This window comes from Aotus nancymaae, unplaced genomic scaffold (genome assembly GCF_030222135.1).
Source record: "Aotus nancymaae isolate 86718 unplaced genomic scaffold, 86718_ANA_hifiasm-v0.15.2.pri h1tg000059l, whole genome shotgun sequence".
NCBI lineage: Eukaryota > Metazoa > Chordata > Mammalia > Primates > Aotidae > Aotus > Aotus nancymaae.
In genome coordinates this window covers 48027314-48041371 of record NW_026988473.1, presented here as the reverse complement: position 1 = coordinate 48041371, position 14058 = coordinate 48027314, and the positions used below count along the sequence as shown (strand labels likewise).

General features: G+C 34.7%; 1 protein-coding gene across 2 annotated transcripts in view; it reads left to right on the top strand.

The window, feature by feature from the left end:
* Positions 1–14058, top strand: part of USP47 (ubiquitin specific peptidase 47) — a 136767-nt gene that overhangs the window by 112821 nt on the left and 9888 nt on the right. For both annotated transcript variants that reach the window (XM_012456659.3, XM_012456661.2), the window contains 5 exons: positions 2269–2384; positions 4778–4897; positions 6681–7458; positions 12334–12509; positions 12859–12939. In XM_012456659.3, the coding sequence (XP_012312082.1) occupies positions 2269–2384; positions 4778–4897; positions 6681–7458; positions 12334–12509; positions 12859–12939 (1271 nt within the window). The remainder of the gene's footprint in view (positions 1–2268; positions 2385–4777; positions 4898–6680; positions 7459–12333; positions 12510–12858; positions 12940–14058) is intronic.

Below are 14058 nucleotides of genomic sequence, written 5' to 3'. Positions count from 1 at the left end.
TCCAATTTTACACTGTTTTGAGATATACTCTATTTAAAATTTTCATGGGAAGTTTTTTTGTTATAGAACATAATTTAAATTTTTTATATGGTATTAAAATGTAGAATAATTTTGACAGGTTGAGAAGTACTCAGCAATAGCTTGGAATTAAGTTCTAGATTACTTGCAAATTATTTTATACATAATTTTAAAAACAATAATGAAAAACAACAAAACTTCTAGCTTACAGTCTTCAGTGAGATTTTCCTTCTCCAGTATGCAATACTGAATCATTTTGGATGCTGTAAATCCCTAAAGTTATCAGCTGCTCTCTTAGGAAGATCTGTCTTTCTCTTTCTTTCTCTTTATGGAGATCTTGGTCCAAAAAAGTATATTTTCATAAAGTCTCAGAAGTAGAGGCTGTTTAGAATTTCTTTGGAAGGGTGGATTTGTTATCCCATCACTCTAAGCATTTAAAGTTTTTCTTCATCCTCTCTACTTTTACAGGTCTCAGGGACTTCAGCTTTTCTTTCTTCATAAAATCTATCACATTCACTCAGCATGTTGAGTTTTTTTTTTTTTTCCTTTGAGACTGCTTAGGAAAACCAAAATATCATGCCCCTTGTTTTTCCAGAGACAGTTTTGTAGGGGTTCAGTCAGGGTGTAGGGAAAAATTGTGAAATAGACACAAACCTTCTTGGAAGGCGGGAAGGTTTCTTCAAAAGCCTTGGGAAGGAATGAGCTGAAGGCACCAGTTCTTACCCAGGGGCAGTTAGGCAGAAGTAGGTCCAAAGGAATGTGGGGGAGTTTATCTAAAGAGCTTGTTTACTCATGTGATCCTAAGATCTACTGTTCAACACCCTCAGGCACATGACTGCTCTCTACTCTGGGGGTCAACAGTGTTATTACCCACAAATGGTGTTTGCTTTAGGCCTTGGAACCTGGCCTTTAATCATTATCCACAAGTGTGTTGACTCAAAGCCTCTGTCATTAAATCTATACTGTATAAATGCCTGGAGTACCAGCTGGTCAGGGCTGCAGCTGCTGACTCTTTATAGCACCCCCGTTAACCTCTGTAAGCTGTCTGGACCCTCATCCCACTCTTTCACTAGATACCTGTATCTTAGTCCATTTGTTCATCTATCACTGGGTCAGGGTCTGCTGGTCAGACCCAGCACAGTTTCCTTAAAGACAGTTACATGGTCTGTTTTGTGTCCAGAGTTTTCTATAATTACCATATGTAAATTGTAACAAATACAAGAAAAGCAAAATGTTTAAATAATTTTACAAAATTCTTACTGTTGTGCTTGACCCTAACTCCTTTGCATCACTGTTTAGTTAGAATTCAGACTTAAGTCCTTTGTGTTGTTTTCCTAAATGTTGAACTTACAAAACCTTATTCTGCCCTTTTACAATGATATTCCTTTATGGATCCTGTATATATCCTTTTTAAATGAAGGCATCTCTTTACAGAGTAGGTTAGATGTAATACTCTTTCAAGGAGCCTACATCCCTTAAGTGGGAAAATTTCGTTTCTGAAAACCTTATGATGCCTGCTTCAGTTAAGACTCTACTCTACCTTATCTATAAAAAGTCCCTTAAGGACATTTTCTTGCTTTTTTTTTTGAGCTAGGCAGGAAAAAGAATGATTAGGGTGTAACATGAGTCAGCAGTAATACCACTTATTTGAAAGAGAACTCTAAATGCGAGTGCAGATTGTAAGACTTATAAAGTAGTCTTTATTCATTAATAATCTAGATTTTAGCAGAGTATTTTGTTAGATTTAGATAACAGCATAGGGAAAAAAATAAGGATTGACATAAAACATGTGGTTAAAACAGATACATAGTAACTACATATTAAATACAGTGTTTGAAGATTAAGAATTTAGTTATATAAACATAACCTGAAAACAGAAGAGAAGAAAATGGGATTCAATTTTAATAAAAGGATTTAAGTGAGAAAACAGATACATAATCACAACAGTTTTTGTGTGGAATTTTCCTTGGGATATAGAAAATATTATTTTGAGAATAGGAAGTTTTTGATGATGAACAAGGTTTTGAGTGGCTTAATGAGGCATTTACTCAAAAGCAAGCGGGAGAGCTGTGTGGCCTTTAATATTTGTTTTGCAGTATCTGGTGATTTATATTTATTCAATGTTGTTTTGGTCTGTACTTGGAAGTTTGGATTTGTCATCTATTAGAAACACATTAATAATGCATCACTCATGTGAAATACATTAAAAAATAACCTCCAATTACGTGTTTATATCTTCAAATGTGACAGAAGTGATGGTGAAAGTTCACGTTGTTGATCTAAAAGCAGAATCTGTAGCTGCTCCAATAACTGTTCGTGCTTACTTAAATCAGACCGTTACAGAGTTCAAACAACTGATTTCAAAGGTAAGTTTTAAAAAGGATTAGTAAATATATTTTTGAGTGCCTGTTACATACAAGACACTGTGTGATAGTTATGAATAAGATACAGGCTCTACCTCCAGGAGCTAATATTTGTAGTTAGGAGACAGCTGTGGTTAAAAGAAACAGATTGAACAGGAAGTAAGAAAATGTGGGGCAAGTACATATAACAACTTGTATGTGTTGGCTGGATTATCATAAAATACAGGATTGGAAATATTAGTACAGTTTATTTCATGAAGAGCTTTAAACAGTAAACACAAAAGTTTGGGTTCCTTTTTGATGTAGGCAATAAGAAGTCGATTTTTTTGTTGTTGGTGTTGTTTTTAAGTGCAGCAATGCTGCACTTAGTGTCTGGTGACACTAGACTAGTGTTCCACATGCCTTGAGAGAGAGAGTCAGGAATGGAGAGGAGGAAGCTGTTGAAATAATTCAAGTGCAGGTGTATGACTGGAAATGAGAGAACACATAGATTCCAAGAGGGATAGAATCTGCAGGACTTGTAATTATTAAATGTTGGGGTAAAGCAGATGCAGCCATGACCTAAGCCAGAGGTTTCAAAGTTGGGTAACCAGAAAAACAGGGATACATTATTAGAAATAGAGAAGAAAGGTGAGCATGTAGACTTGACAGGGAGCGTGATGAATTAAATACTGGCGCCGTTATATGAGCTAATGATAAAGAACATAGGCTCATTCAGATTTCTTGAGCTGGAAAAATATAACAATGAAAACATTCAAGTTTGGAGTGGGGGGCAAAAGGATTAGTCCATACCAGACAAACGATTATCATCCTTTCGAGGGTCCTGTACTCCTCAGAACCTTGAGCATATAAACAGGCAAAATTTTTCAGGGTTCTCAAACCATAGGTTAAGATCCCCTCTTGTAGTGGAAATTGTTCCATAATTACAAGTCGAGTTCAGGTTTCAGTCATTCATCTTATGGTAGTCTTGTCTTTCATCTCATTAGCTGGGGTTTTAAATACCTGTTTAACAGGGTTATAGTGAGCATTAATGAAAAATAAATGCTCTGTGGAAAAAAAGTTGTGAGATGTTACGTAAGAGTTGGTGGTTATTATGCTCTTAAAAAAGTATATATTTTGACTTATATTTATATGACTTCTAACAATTTTGCTAAATTAATAACCAGGAAATAAATCATTTTTGTGAAATTATATTTTATGATGAAATTGCTTGTAAATGCATACTATGTTGGTATGATATACTCTGTATTACATTTTTGAAATTTGAATACCAAATGTAGAAAAATTCAGTTTAGTGAGCATTCAGGCATAATACAAAAGAAAGAGACACAATAGTTTCTTCCCAAAGAAGTTAATAATCTTATTGAGAAAAATATGTCTAAGGCCAGGCATGGTGGCTCATGCCTGTAATCCAGCACTTTGGAAGGCCGAGGTGGGTGGATCATTTGAGGTCAGGAGTTCGAGAGCAGCCTGGTCAACACAGTGAAACCCCATCTCTACTAAAAACACAGAAATTAGCCGAGCGTGGTGGCCCGTGCCTGTAGTCCCAGCTCCTTGGGGGCTGAAGCAGGATAACTGCTTGAACCCAGGAAGCGGAGGTTGCAGTGAGCCAAGGCTGTGCCACCGCAGTTCAGCCTGGGCAATAGAGCAAGACTGAATCTCAAGAAAAAAAAAAAAGAAAGAAAGACAGCGGAGGTTGCAGTGAGCCAAGAAAAATATGTCTATAGAGAATAAAGGCAGTCACAAAACATCATAACAAATACAGTGTTTTAAAGTATAATCAGACTGCTTAAAAATTAGGTATTTATAACTAATAACCTAAGTTGTATTGAAAATAAATTGTGTTCTTTAAAATGGAGGTAATTTTTACCTGATTTCATGTAAAATTTATGAAATCACTCCAAAAATTAAAGATGTGGACTTAGAGAATAACTTAAAATTTTACCTACTAATCTTCTCATTTCACACAAAGGAAAATGCTTATTGCTTTAATAAAAGTATAACAACTATTCACAGACTACAGAAGGGCCTGTCAAAAGCCAAGAAGTTCAACATTTTAATATCACTATCAAAAAGTCAAGTTATTCAGTTTCTTTGGAATCAGATCACTCATTTACTTGGCAAATTTGAGAGGAATAGAGTTTCAAGGACAAAATCCTTACCTTTAAAATAGTTTCAGAGCATACATTTATAAGTGGTATTTTGTTCTCCTGATTTGCAGCATAATTTATGACTATAACTAATTTTTCCCTTTAATTATTTAAAAATTTTAAAACCTCTACTAATATTATTTTTCTCTCTGCTGCTTTTAAGAAGAATTCAGCAGTGTCTTGCTTTCTAAGTCAAGCAGAATTATTTTTGAAAGAGTACTTTTTATTAAATTGCTTTTATTATAGGCCATCCATTTACCTGCTGAAACAATGAGAATTGTGCTGGAACGCTGCTATAATGATTTGCGTCTTCTCAGTGTCCCCAGTAAAACCCTGAAAGCTGAAGGATTTTTTAGAAGTAACAAGGTATGTTGCTTATTTTTTTATTACTATTTTCTGTGCTGGTAATAGTAAATAAAATTAGTTCAGTATTATAAGCCTGGCCTCCACAGCTGTTCAACATCTGTCTGAAACTTAGCTTAAAATTCTCAGGTTTTCCTAATTATTACCTTCCTTTGTAGTCATGTCAGATCAGGCTCCTTTGTGTCCTGTCAATCAGTCTTACCAGTTCTCCTCTTCTTTGCCTTTGTTCATGTACACTCCCCCCTAGTTCTTCCTGCTCTCCCTGCATTTTTTTTTCAATCTCTAGATTAGTCCTACCTCTTTGGTGAAACCTTCATAACCATTTCTACCCACAGTGATTATGTCCCCTGGATTTCGTTCACTTCATGATGAGGGTCAGAGGCATACCTGGTATAGAAAAAATTATCATCTTGAGTTTACCCACCATTATTCCCTTTGCCTACTCATATTTCTCTATTGCCTACTCATATTTCTCTATTGGAAAGGAGAAAGTTCGTGTTAATCCTCTTCTTTTGTCTTGATATTATTATATGTTTCAGCATTTATCATTTTTCATGTGTGTCTATCACTTTTTCTAGTCTCATTTATCTTAGTACAGTCTAGTCTTTTATCTCATTTAACTTTTTTAGTATTATTTTATTAATCCCAATATGTAATTTTTATTCACCTATGCTTCTAAAACTTTTGTGTTGTAGGAGGGGGGGTGTATGTGTATATGTAAAACATTAAAATCTCTAATCCCCTCCAATACTACTTTAGGGTAAGAAGTACAGGAAGGATCTAACTTTTTTTTGCCTTAAGTGGTTAGCCTACTAGTTTCAGTTTGTAACATTTACTGAATATACGATAATGATAGTGTTATCCTTTTATGCAAAAGCCAACATGCTGTTGATTATCCCCAAATTTATGCCAAAAATGAATTTCATATTTTAAAAAAGATGTATTATGGAAAATTTCAAACATAAACAAAAGTAGAGAGAATAGGGAAAATAGTGACCCCCCCACCACATCCCCATCACTCAGCTTCAACAGTTATCATCTCTTGTTTTATCTATATTTTAACCACCTACTTCCCCCAGATTATTTTATGAACTTCCTCAGGATCATATCATTTCATCTATAGATAATATGAATGTATATCTCTAAATGAAGAGAACTCTTAAAAAAAATGAAATTTACGTTATGTACCTAAAAAATACCTTAATAGCAGCCAATATCTTAGTCAGTGTTCAAATTTCTCTGATTATCTTAGAAAATTTTTTTCTGTAAATTTTCCTGTGTCTTTTTCATTTGCTTTCTTCTAGTTTATTTGTTACAAAACCAGGTTATTTGCCCATTAAATTTTTCTTTGATCTGGATTTTGGTGTTGTATTCACAAGGTGTCTTTACACATGTTCCTATGTCTGTAATTCAGGCTAAACTTGGTTTTCCTAAAGGTGAAAGATTTATACAATCTATAGAAAAACCAGATTATTAATTTCCTAAAGAGAAGGATGTATAATACAACAACTTTCTGAAATTGTACATCCCAGTAAACAAGGTGTTTGTGTATATGTGTATGTCCATGTCCTCTATCTTTGTGTAGTTTTATGGCTAGTTACAAAGACATTTGAGCCTAATATTTATTTTATTCAGTCTCCAAAACAATACAGTGTCCTTCAGAAACTTTATCATCACATTTTCTAACATAACTGTGTATTGTCTTGTATTGATGCAATATGATGATGATGATGAATGAGAATGTCACTGAAATTAATATATAATAAAACTCTGACTTACTATATAGGTGTTTGTTGAAAGTTCGGAGACTTTGGATTACCAGATGGCCTTTGCGGACTCTCACTTATGGAAACTCCTGGATCGGCATGCAAATACAATCAGATTATTTGTTTTGCTACCTGAACAATCCCCAGGATCTTATTCCAAAAGGACAGCATACCAGAAAACTGGAGGCGATTCTGGTAATGTGGATGATGATTGTGAAAGAGTCAAAGGACCTGTAGGAAGCCTAAAGTCTGTGGAAGCTATTCTAGAAGAAAGCACTGAAAAACTCAAAAGCTTGTCACTGCAGCAGCAGCAGGATGGAGATAATGGGGACAGCAGTAAAAGCACTGAGACAAGTGACTTTGAAAACATTGAATCACCTCTCAATGAGAGGGACTCTTCAGCATCAGTGGATAACAGAGAACTTGAACAGCATATTCAGACTTCTGATCCAGAAAATTTTCAGTCTGAGGAACGATCAGACTCGGATGTGAATAATGACAGGAGTACAAGTTCAGTGGACAGTGATATTCTTAGCTCCAGTCATAGCAGTGATACTTTGTGCAATGCAGACAATGCTCAAATCCCTTTGGCTAATGGACTTGACTCTCACAGTATTACAAGTAGTAGAAGAACTAAAGCAAATGAAGGGAAAAAAGAGACATGGGATACGGCAGAAGAAGACTCTGGAACTGATAGTGAATATGATGAGAGTGGCAAGAGTAGGGGAGAAATGCAGTACATGTATTTCAAAGCAGAACCCTATCCTGCAGATGAAGGTTCTGGGGAAGGACATAAATGTATGTACTTCAAAAGAAAAAAGGTCCTTGAAACAGCGTCAGTTTTTCTGTCAGTTTACTTAAATTTTCAGTTAAGTGTTAGGTACTTATTTCTAAGATCATTTGTAACTTTCTGGATTATAAGATTATTCTCTATTGACTTTCGTTTTTGATGCAGTTATAATGAACACTCTTCTTAGACCTGTGCAATAAATTAGATGTTAATTATGTCAGAACTCTGACATAAGAAGTAAAAAAATAATATTCAATATTAGGAAAGAATTACGATATAGTTACTAAGTAAAAAAATCAAGAATATATTAAAAAGTAAGTAATATGTTTTAAAAAAACTCAGACACTTTAGAAAATTTGATATTCAATGCCCAGAAACTGTTTTACTTCTACATGCTCTTTTATTTCCAATGCAAACAACAATTCCCTTACTATACCCCCTTAAAAGTCCCTAATTAACTGGTAAAGTCAGAGTAAGAAAAAGCACTCTTAAAAAATTTTTTTGTACTTTGAAGTAACTCCAAAGCAAGGAGTTACTAGAAATTCCGATGCATAATCTCAGAAATATGGAAGAGATCTGAGAGTTTGGCATTTGGCATAAGTAGTAACAACAAAAACATTCCAGCATTGTATGAGACTTAAAATAAAAGAACCTTTATAAAACCTTAGACAAGTGCCAGCCAAATAATTAGCAAGACAACCAGGTTTAATATACAAAAGAGTATAAAAGTGTATAAAAGAGAAGTAGCTGAAAAAGTAAATACTTTGCATTAGTTCTAACAAAGCAAATATTAATACTACTCTTTATACTTTTATATTTTAGTTTTCAGAATACTTATTTGTTCTTACTTAAAGCTTCTCCAAACTTCATAAAGCAAACATTAGTATCCTTCTTTGACAGATAAGAAAATCAAAGCTCATAGAGGATGAATGACTGCCCAAAAGTGCATGTGTAGCTAGTAAGTGGGGCCATTACTAGAACTGAAGGCATCTAATTGTTCCTTTTACCTTTGGAAAAGAGCCCCACTCTTTGTCCATCCATTCATCCACCCATCCAAGTAATATTTTCTAAATCCATGCTAGATGCCAGGCCCTGTGTAGCTGTTAGAAGTAGAGACGACTGAGATGCAGCCTTTTGTTTCATCTCAGGAGGAGGAGGTGCACAGTCACCCTCTAAAAGTCAAGTGCTATGATGCTTATAGTCTCAAAATTCTATCTGCTAAAAGGAAGTAGTAGAAATTATGAAATAATACAAGTATTTAAATTTGTGTTTTTTAACTAGTTGGGTTAAATAACACTGGAATCATATGACATTCATACATATATCTTGCAGAAACTCAAGTGTGAAAATGAGGATTGGCCAGACAAAATGGAGAAAGGAAAATCATATTATAATGGTGCTTTAAATTTCTATGGAGCATTTACCTCATAAGACTCATTAGCTTACATTGGATCAGCATGCAAATACAATCTTAGTTCTCTTAACAGCTGTGTGAAACTGATATTATTAGACCGTTTTCACTGATGAAGAAACTGGTCGAACAGATTAAGTAATTTGCCTGCAGTCACACAGCTCACACTGCTAGGATGAGACTCAGATATTAGGAGCCACCACCCCATAGCTGCTGCCACTGTTTTTTCCTTGCATGTTAGTAAAGGAAAAATAGTAGTAACTAGTCTGCTTTTTTATCATACTCAACCCTTCGAGGGCGTTAGAAAAATTAAAAGTAGTTCCACTTTAGTAAAAGGTTGGAAATTTCTTTTAAGTGGTCTGTTTTAGGATGATGTGCTAAAAATTTGACTGGGTGATAGTCTTAACTTTAGGAAGAATTCAGTGGGAATACTTAGAATTATAGTTTGAAAAGTCTCAATTCCATCTTAGAACAGTTAATGAAATCTTTAAAAAAGAGATTGTTAGCCATTTTAATATATTTGAAAATTCGTACTAGGCTTATTTACTTCATTGAAAGAGTAAATGAAATACTATTTTCATTGAAATAGTAAACATGGTAAAGAAGAGAAGCCATTCATTGTAACTTATGTATTTGGGCCTTTAGAAGCCTCAGAAAAGAGCCTGTTTGAAAAGAAAATGTGACCCTGGAAAATGCCTTCTCATGTGTAGAAAACTGGTTTGGAGATAGGGAAGTAGGGATAGCAGCCAGCAGCCAGGTTTTTCTTGAGTCAGTACATGTACTAAGACTGATTCATTGCAGCTCCTCAGTCATCTGAAATTACATCCCTGGGAAAACGTGGATGATGAATAATAATATACATTCTTCAGAGTGATAAAATGGCTTGAAATAAAGAACAGGTAGACAATGAATTTGATATTTGAAGGATGATGTACTATGCACAGTATAGGCACTTCACTCAGGCAATAATCAGACTGTCCTTAAAATGATGGTCCTTGAGATAGCAGTTATTATCCAAGAGTTGTTTCAGAGAATAATTATGGATCATTCTCTGAGAACACTGTCCTTTTAGGACCTAGTTATAGTTATTGGCACTTGGGTATAAACAGGAAAGCCAAGGTTAAATAAAGATGGTAGCACATTTGCACTGAAATTTCTCTGTACAATTTTGGTTACCATTTCACTTAAGAAATACGTAAGGGCCAGTAACAGTGGCTCACATCTGTAATTCCTACCCTTTGGGAGGCCAAGGCAAGAGGACTACTTGAGCCCAGGAGTTAAAGACCAGCCTGAGCAACATAGTAAGGCCCCATTTCTACAAAAAAAAATTTTTTAATTAGCCAGCATGGTCACATGCCCATAGTTTCAGCTACTTAGGAGGCTGAGGTGGAAGGATCACTTGAGGGGAGAGGCTGCAGTGAGCTATGATCGTACCCCTGCACTCCAGCCTGGCCAAGAGTGAGACCCTGTCTCACAAAAAAAAAAAAAGGAAAAAGAATAAAAGAAGAAATACATAAGAGAAAGTACAGAAAAAGGAAAATCATAAATATATTTTAAGGTTGTTCTGTGAAGACATGACTCTTCAGTCTGAAGAGATAGATAAGAAAAATGATACAATGGTAATCTCTACAACTACAAAATAATTATAGCCAATAAATTAACACTCTTTACCAAAGCTGTCCTAAACATTTTACATGTATTGACCTCAGAACACAACTTTGAGGTTTAAATACTATTATCTTCATTTTATAGCAAAGGTAATTGAAGTACAGAGAAGTTAAGAAGTCAGAGTCACAAATCTGATATATGAAGAGGAGCCAGGAATTCATTCAGTCCAGGCCATCAAATTCTAGAACCAGTCGATTGTAATCACCACATTAAACTATATCAATAACCAACAAACATTTTTGTCTTCCTGTGAAATGACACTACTAGAGGTTAGGAAAGAAACCAAAATATCCATAAAAGCTTGCATTTGAGTAATGCTTTAGAAAAGACTTTTACTATATTCATCACAACAATTTTATATATTATGATCACATGGGAAAACTGAGGCTGAGGGAGATTGGATGACCTGCCTACAGCCATTTATCAGAGTAAAGTGACAAAACTGAAATCTAGCCATAGGCTTTCAAATTCTAATCAAGTAATTTTTAGATGACACTGTTCTGTTAAGAAATTTAGTACCTTTATTGGATAGCATAGACCAGAAGCTTGTTTACCATAAGCTGGATTGTTGACATAGAAGGGCACTCCTTATAGATTAAAAAGTGACATTTTAAACAAATTAAGAGAAATACTGCCTCAAAACTCAAAAGGTAGATAATGAGTAAAGTTCATCATCCTCTTTATATTTTCTTCTAATTTGTACTTGTCACATTTTCTGTTAATAAACCTCTATTTTATAGCCAGGAAAGCAGTGAACATTATTTTATTTGAAAAAATCATCTGAGAAGAATTCAGCCTAAGCATTGATATGACATGGGAATGTAAACCAGGAGTGTTTTAGGGCCTCATCCTTTACCTTCCAAGTAGCTTTCACAGAAAACCAAGACCTAACATGGAGGGAGCCCTAGAGCCAGGGAGGTCCAGCAGCCTGAGGCAGCATGGCAGCACTGCCTTATTAGCAGAGAGTCCAGTTTCTGCTTTTTACTATAATATGAAGACCACAGTAGAAGCATTCCAGATGTGTCCTCATGAGTGGCTTATAAAATTAGGGACAAAAGATTAAAATAATAAGCATTAGAGAAAAATGAAGCTCATCAGAGATAATCCTATTACAGTAGCAAGAGAGCTTAAATTTAAGCCTGGAAGAGGTAAGAGTTTCTGATCCATTTAAATACAGTTTTTGTTACAGCCCAACCATATGATAAATCAGACATCTTAGTATGCTAGTCATGACATTTTTTCTAGTGAAAATCTGAAAATTAGATAATATTACTAACAGTTTTTGAGGTAGTTACTATGTATTGGCACTGCGCCGAAAACATGGTAAATGAAATACCTCACTGAATTCACATTGCATCACTCAGGTGGGCACTATTATCATCTCCATTTTTCTAGTAAAGAAAATGGAGGTACAGAGGCTGGTTACTGGCCCCATGTCCCATATAGTAAGTAAGCAGAGGAGGTGGGATTGGAACCACTAGAGCTTACACTATTACTGTGTAGAGCTAGAAATGTATTTATTTTAAAAGAATTCCTAGAAGCTTGTTTTTGAGTTTGGCAACCTAAACAAGCAAACACTTAAATAGCTCAGAACATTTTAAGCTGTCAGATAATACTTATCAGAAATTCTGTGTCCATGTTTTTTCTCCATTCAGTGTGATATATTAGCTAAAGTAACTGAAAAGGGGTACTTTTTCCTGCAACAGTGTAATTAAAAAGTATATGATCTGTTTTATTTATACTCAGAGGTTTCTTTTACATTTTTGTTCCTGCTTTGTTTTTTTCTTTGTGTGTGTGTGCTTAGGGTTGATGGTGCATGTTGATAAAAGAATTACTCTGGCAGCTTTCAAACAACACCTAGAGCCCTTTGTTGGAGTTTTATCCTCTCACTTCAAGGTCTTTCGAGTGTATGCCAGCAATCAAGAGTTTGAGAGCGTCCGGCTGAATGAGACACTTTCATCATTTTCTGATGACAATAAGGTTGATTAAAATAATCTTCAAGTAGTTAGAGTATTCTGAATGATAGATTTGAGAACAGCTTTTACTACTTCCAAGTAAGGTGAAGTAGATACACTAGAACAAACTTTTTTTTAATGTTTAATGGTACTTTGGGGGGTTTATTGTTGTTTTTCTTCACTCATCTAACAAACGTTTGTAAAATGTTAACTGTGTGTCAGTTACTGTTCTAGGTGCTGGGGATTCAGAGGTAAAAGTTATGCCTGTTCTCAGCCTATAATCTAGAGAATTTTGGAAGGTTTAGAAATGGGATGAGAATGGGTTGTTTATTCTGCTGAGATAGCATATCTAAAAAAATGTTTTTAACTTATAGATTACAATTCGACTGGGGAGAGCACTTAAAAAAGGAGAATACAGAGTTAAAGTGTACCAGCTTTTGGTCAATGAACAAGAGGTAAGTAATACGTTTAAGAACAATATAAGGTTACTTTTTACAGTTACTAAAAACATACGTTGTAGAGATTTTATTCCTAGTCATTTTATTTTTCTGAAGCAGAGGTCAGCAAATTTTTTCTGAGCCTTGTTGTAGTTTAGCAGGCCATACTGCCTCTGTTGCAGTTACTCACTTCTGCTATTGTAGCACAAGGAGCCATAGACAATAATAAACCAATGAGAATAGCTGTGTCTCAACATTTTATTTACAAAAGCAGGCAGCAGTGAACTTGGCCCTCAGACCACTGTTTGTCATCCCTCTGCTCTAAAGTGTTGCTACAAATGCTGAAATGAGACAACATTTTCCTGCTTTTAAAAAGAATTTTGTGTGTGTTTGTGTATGCTTACTTTCTGGAAATTATCATATAATGCTACAGGTGAATAGCAGTTGAAAGTCATTTTATTATGTAACAAGCATTTATATAGTATCTACTGTGTGCTTTAAGTGTTTGCAAATATTAACTCATTTAATCCTCATCAATTAACTATGATACAAGCATTATTTCTTATTCCCATTCTATAGATAAAGAAACTGAGGCACAAAGAAGTTAAGTATCTTGGTCAAGGTCACACTGCTTGTAAATGGTGTGAGCTAAACATGCTGTGGTTTTTAAAGAATCATCAATGAACCATTTTAGTCCCTGTGGTATACTAGCCTTACCATGAACACCCAAAAGAAAAAGGCAAAGATTATATTTTTCAGAATGTTACAGCATCCTATTGTCATAACATTCTGTTATAACATTGTTATAGAACTAGACAAATACAAAAACCATAAATTTATCATAAAATGCCTTTATTCATACAACAAGGTATTTTATCTCACACGTGTTACTTCTCTTAATGTGACCCATTGCAGTCATTTTGACTTACATATTTCATCTGAGTTTGTGGAAACTATGGTATAATCTTTTAAGACAATTATTTAATGTATTTGGAGAATTAGTATGCATTTCTCTCATTTTAGTCCATAAAAGTGGTTCTTTTTGCTTTGAAAATTGTAACTATTATAAGAAGGGAATGTGTTATCTTATTTGATCTTTACAATGACTCAGTGAAGAAAATACTGTTCCCAATTTAC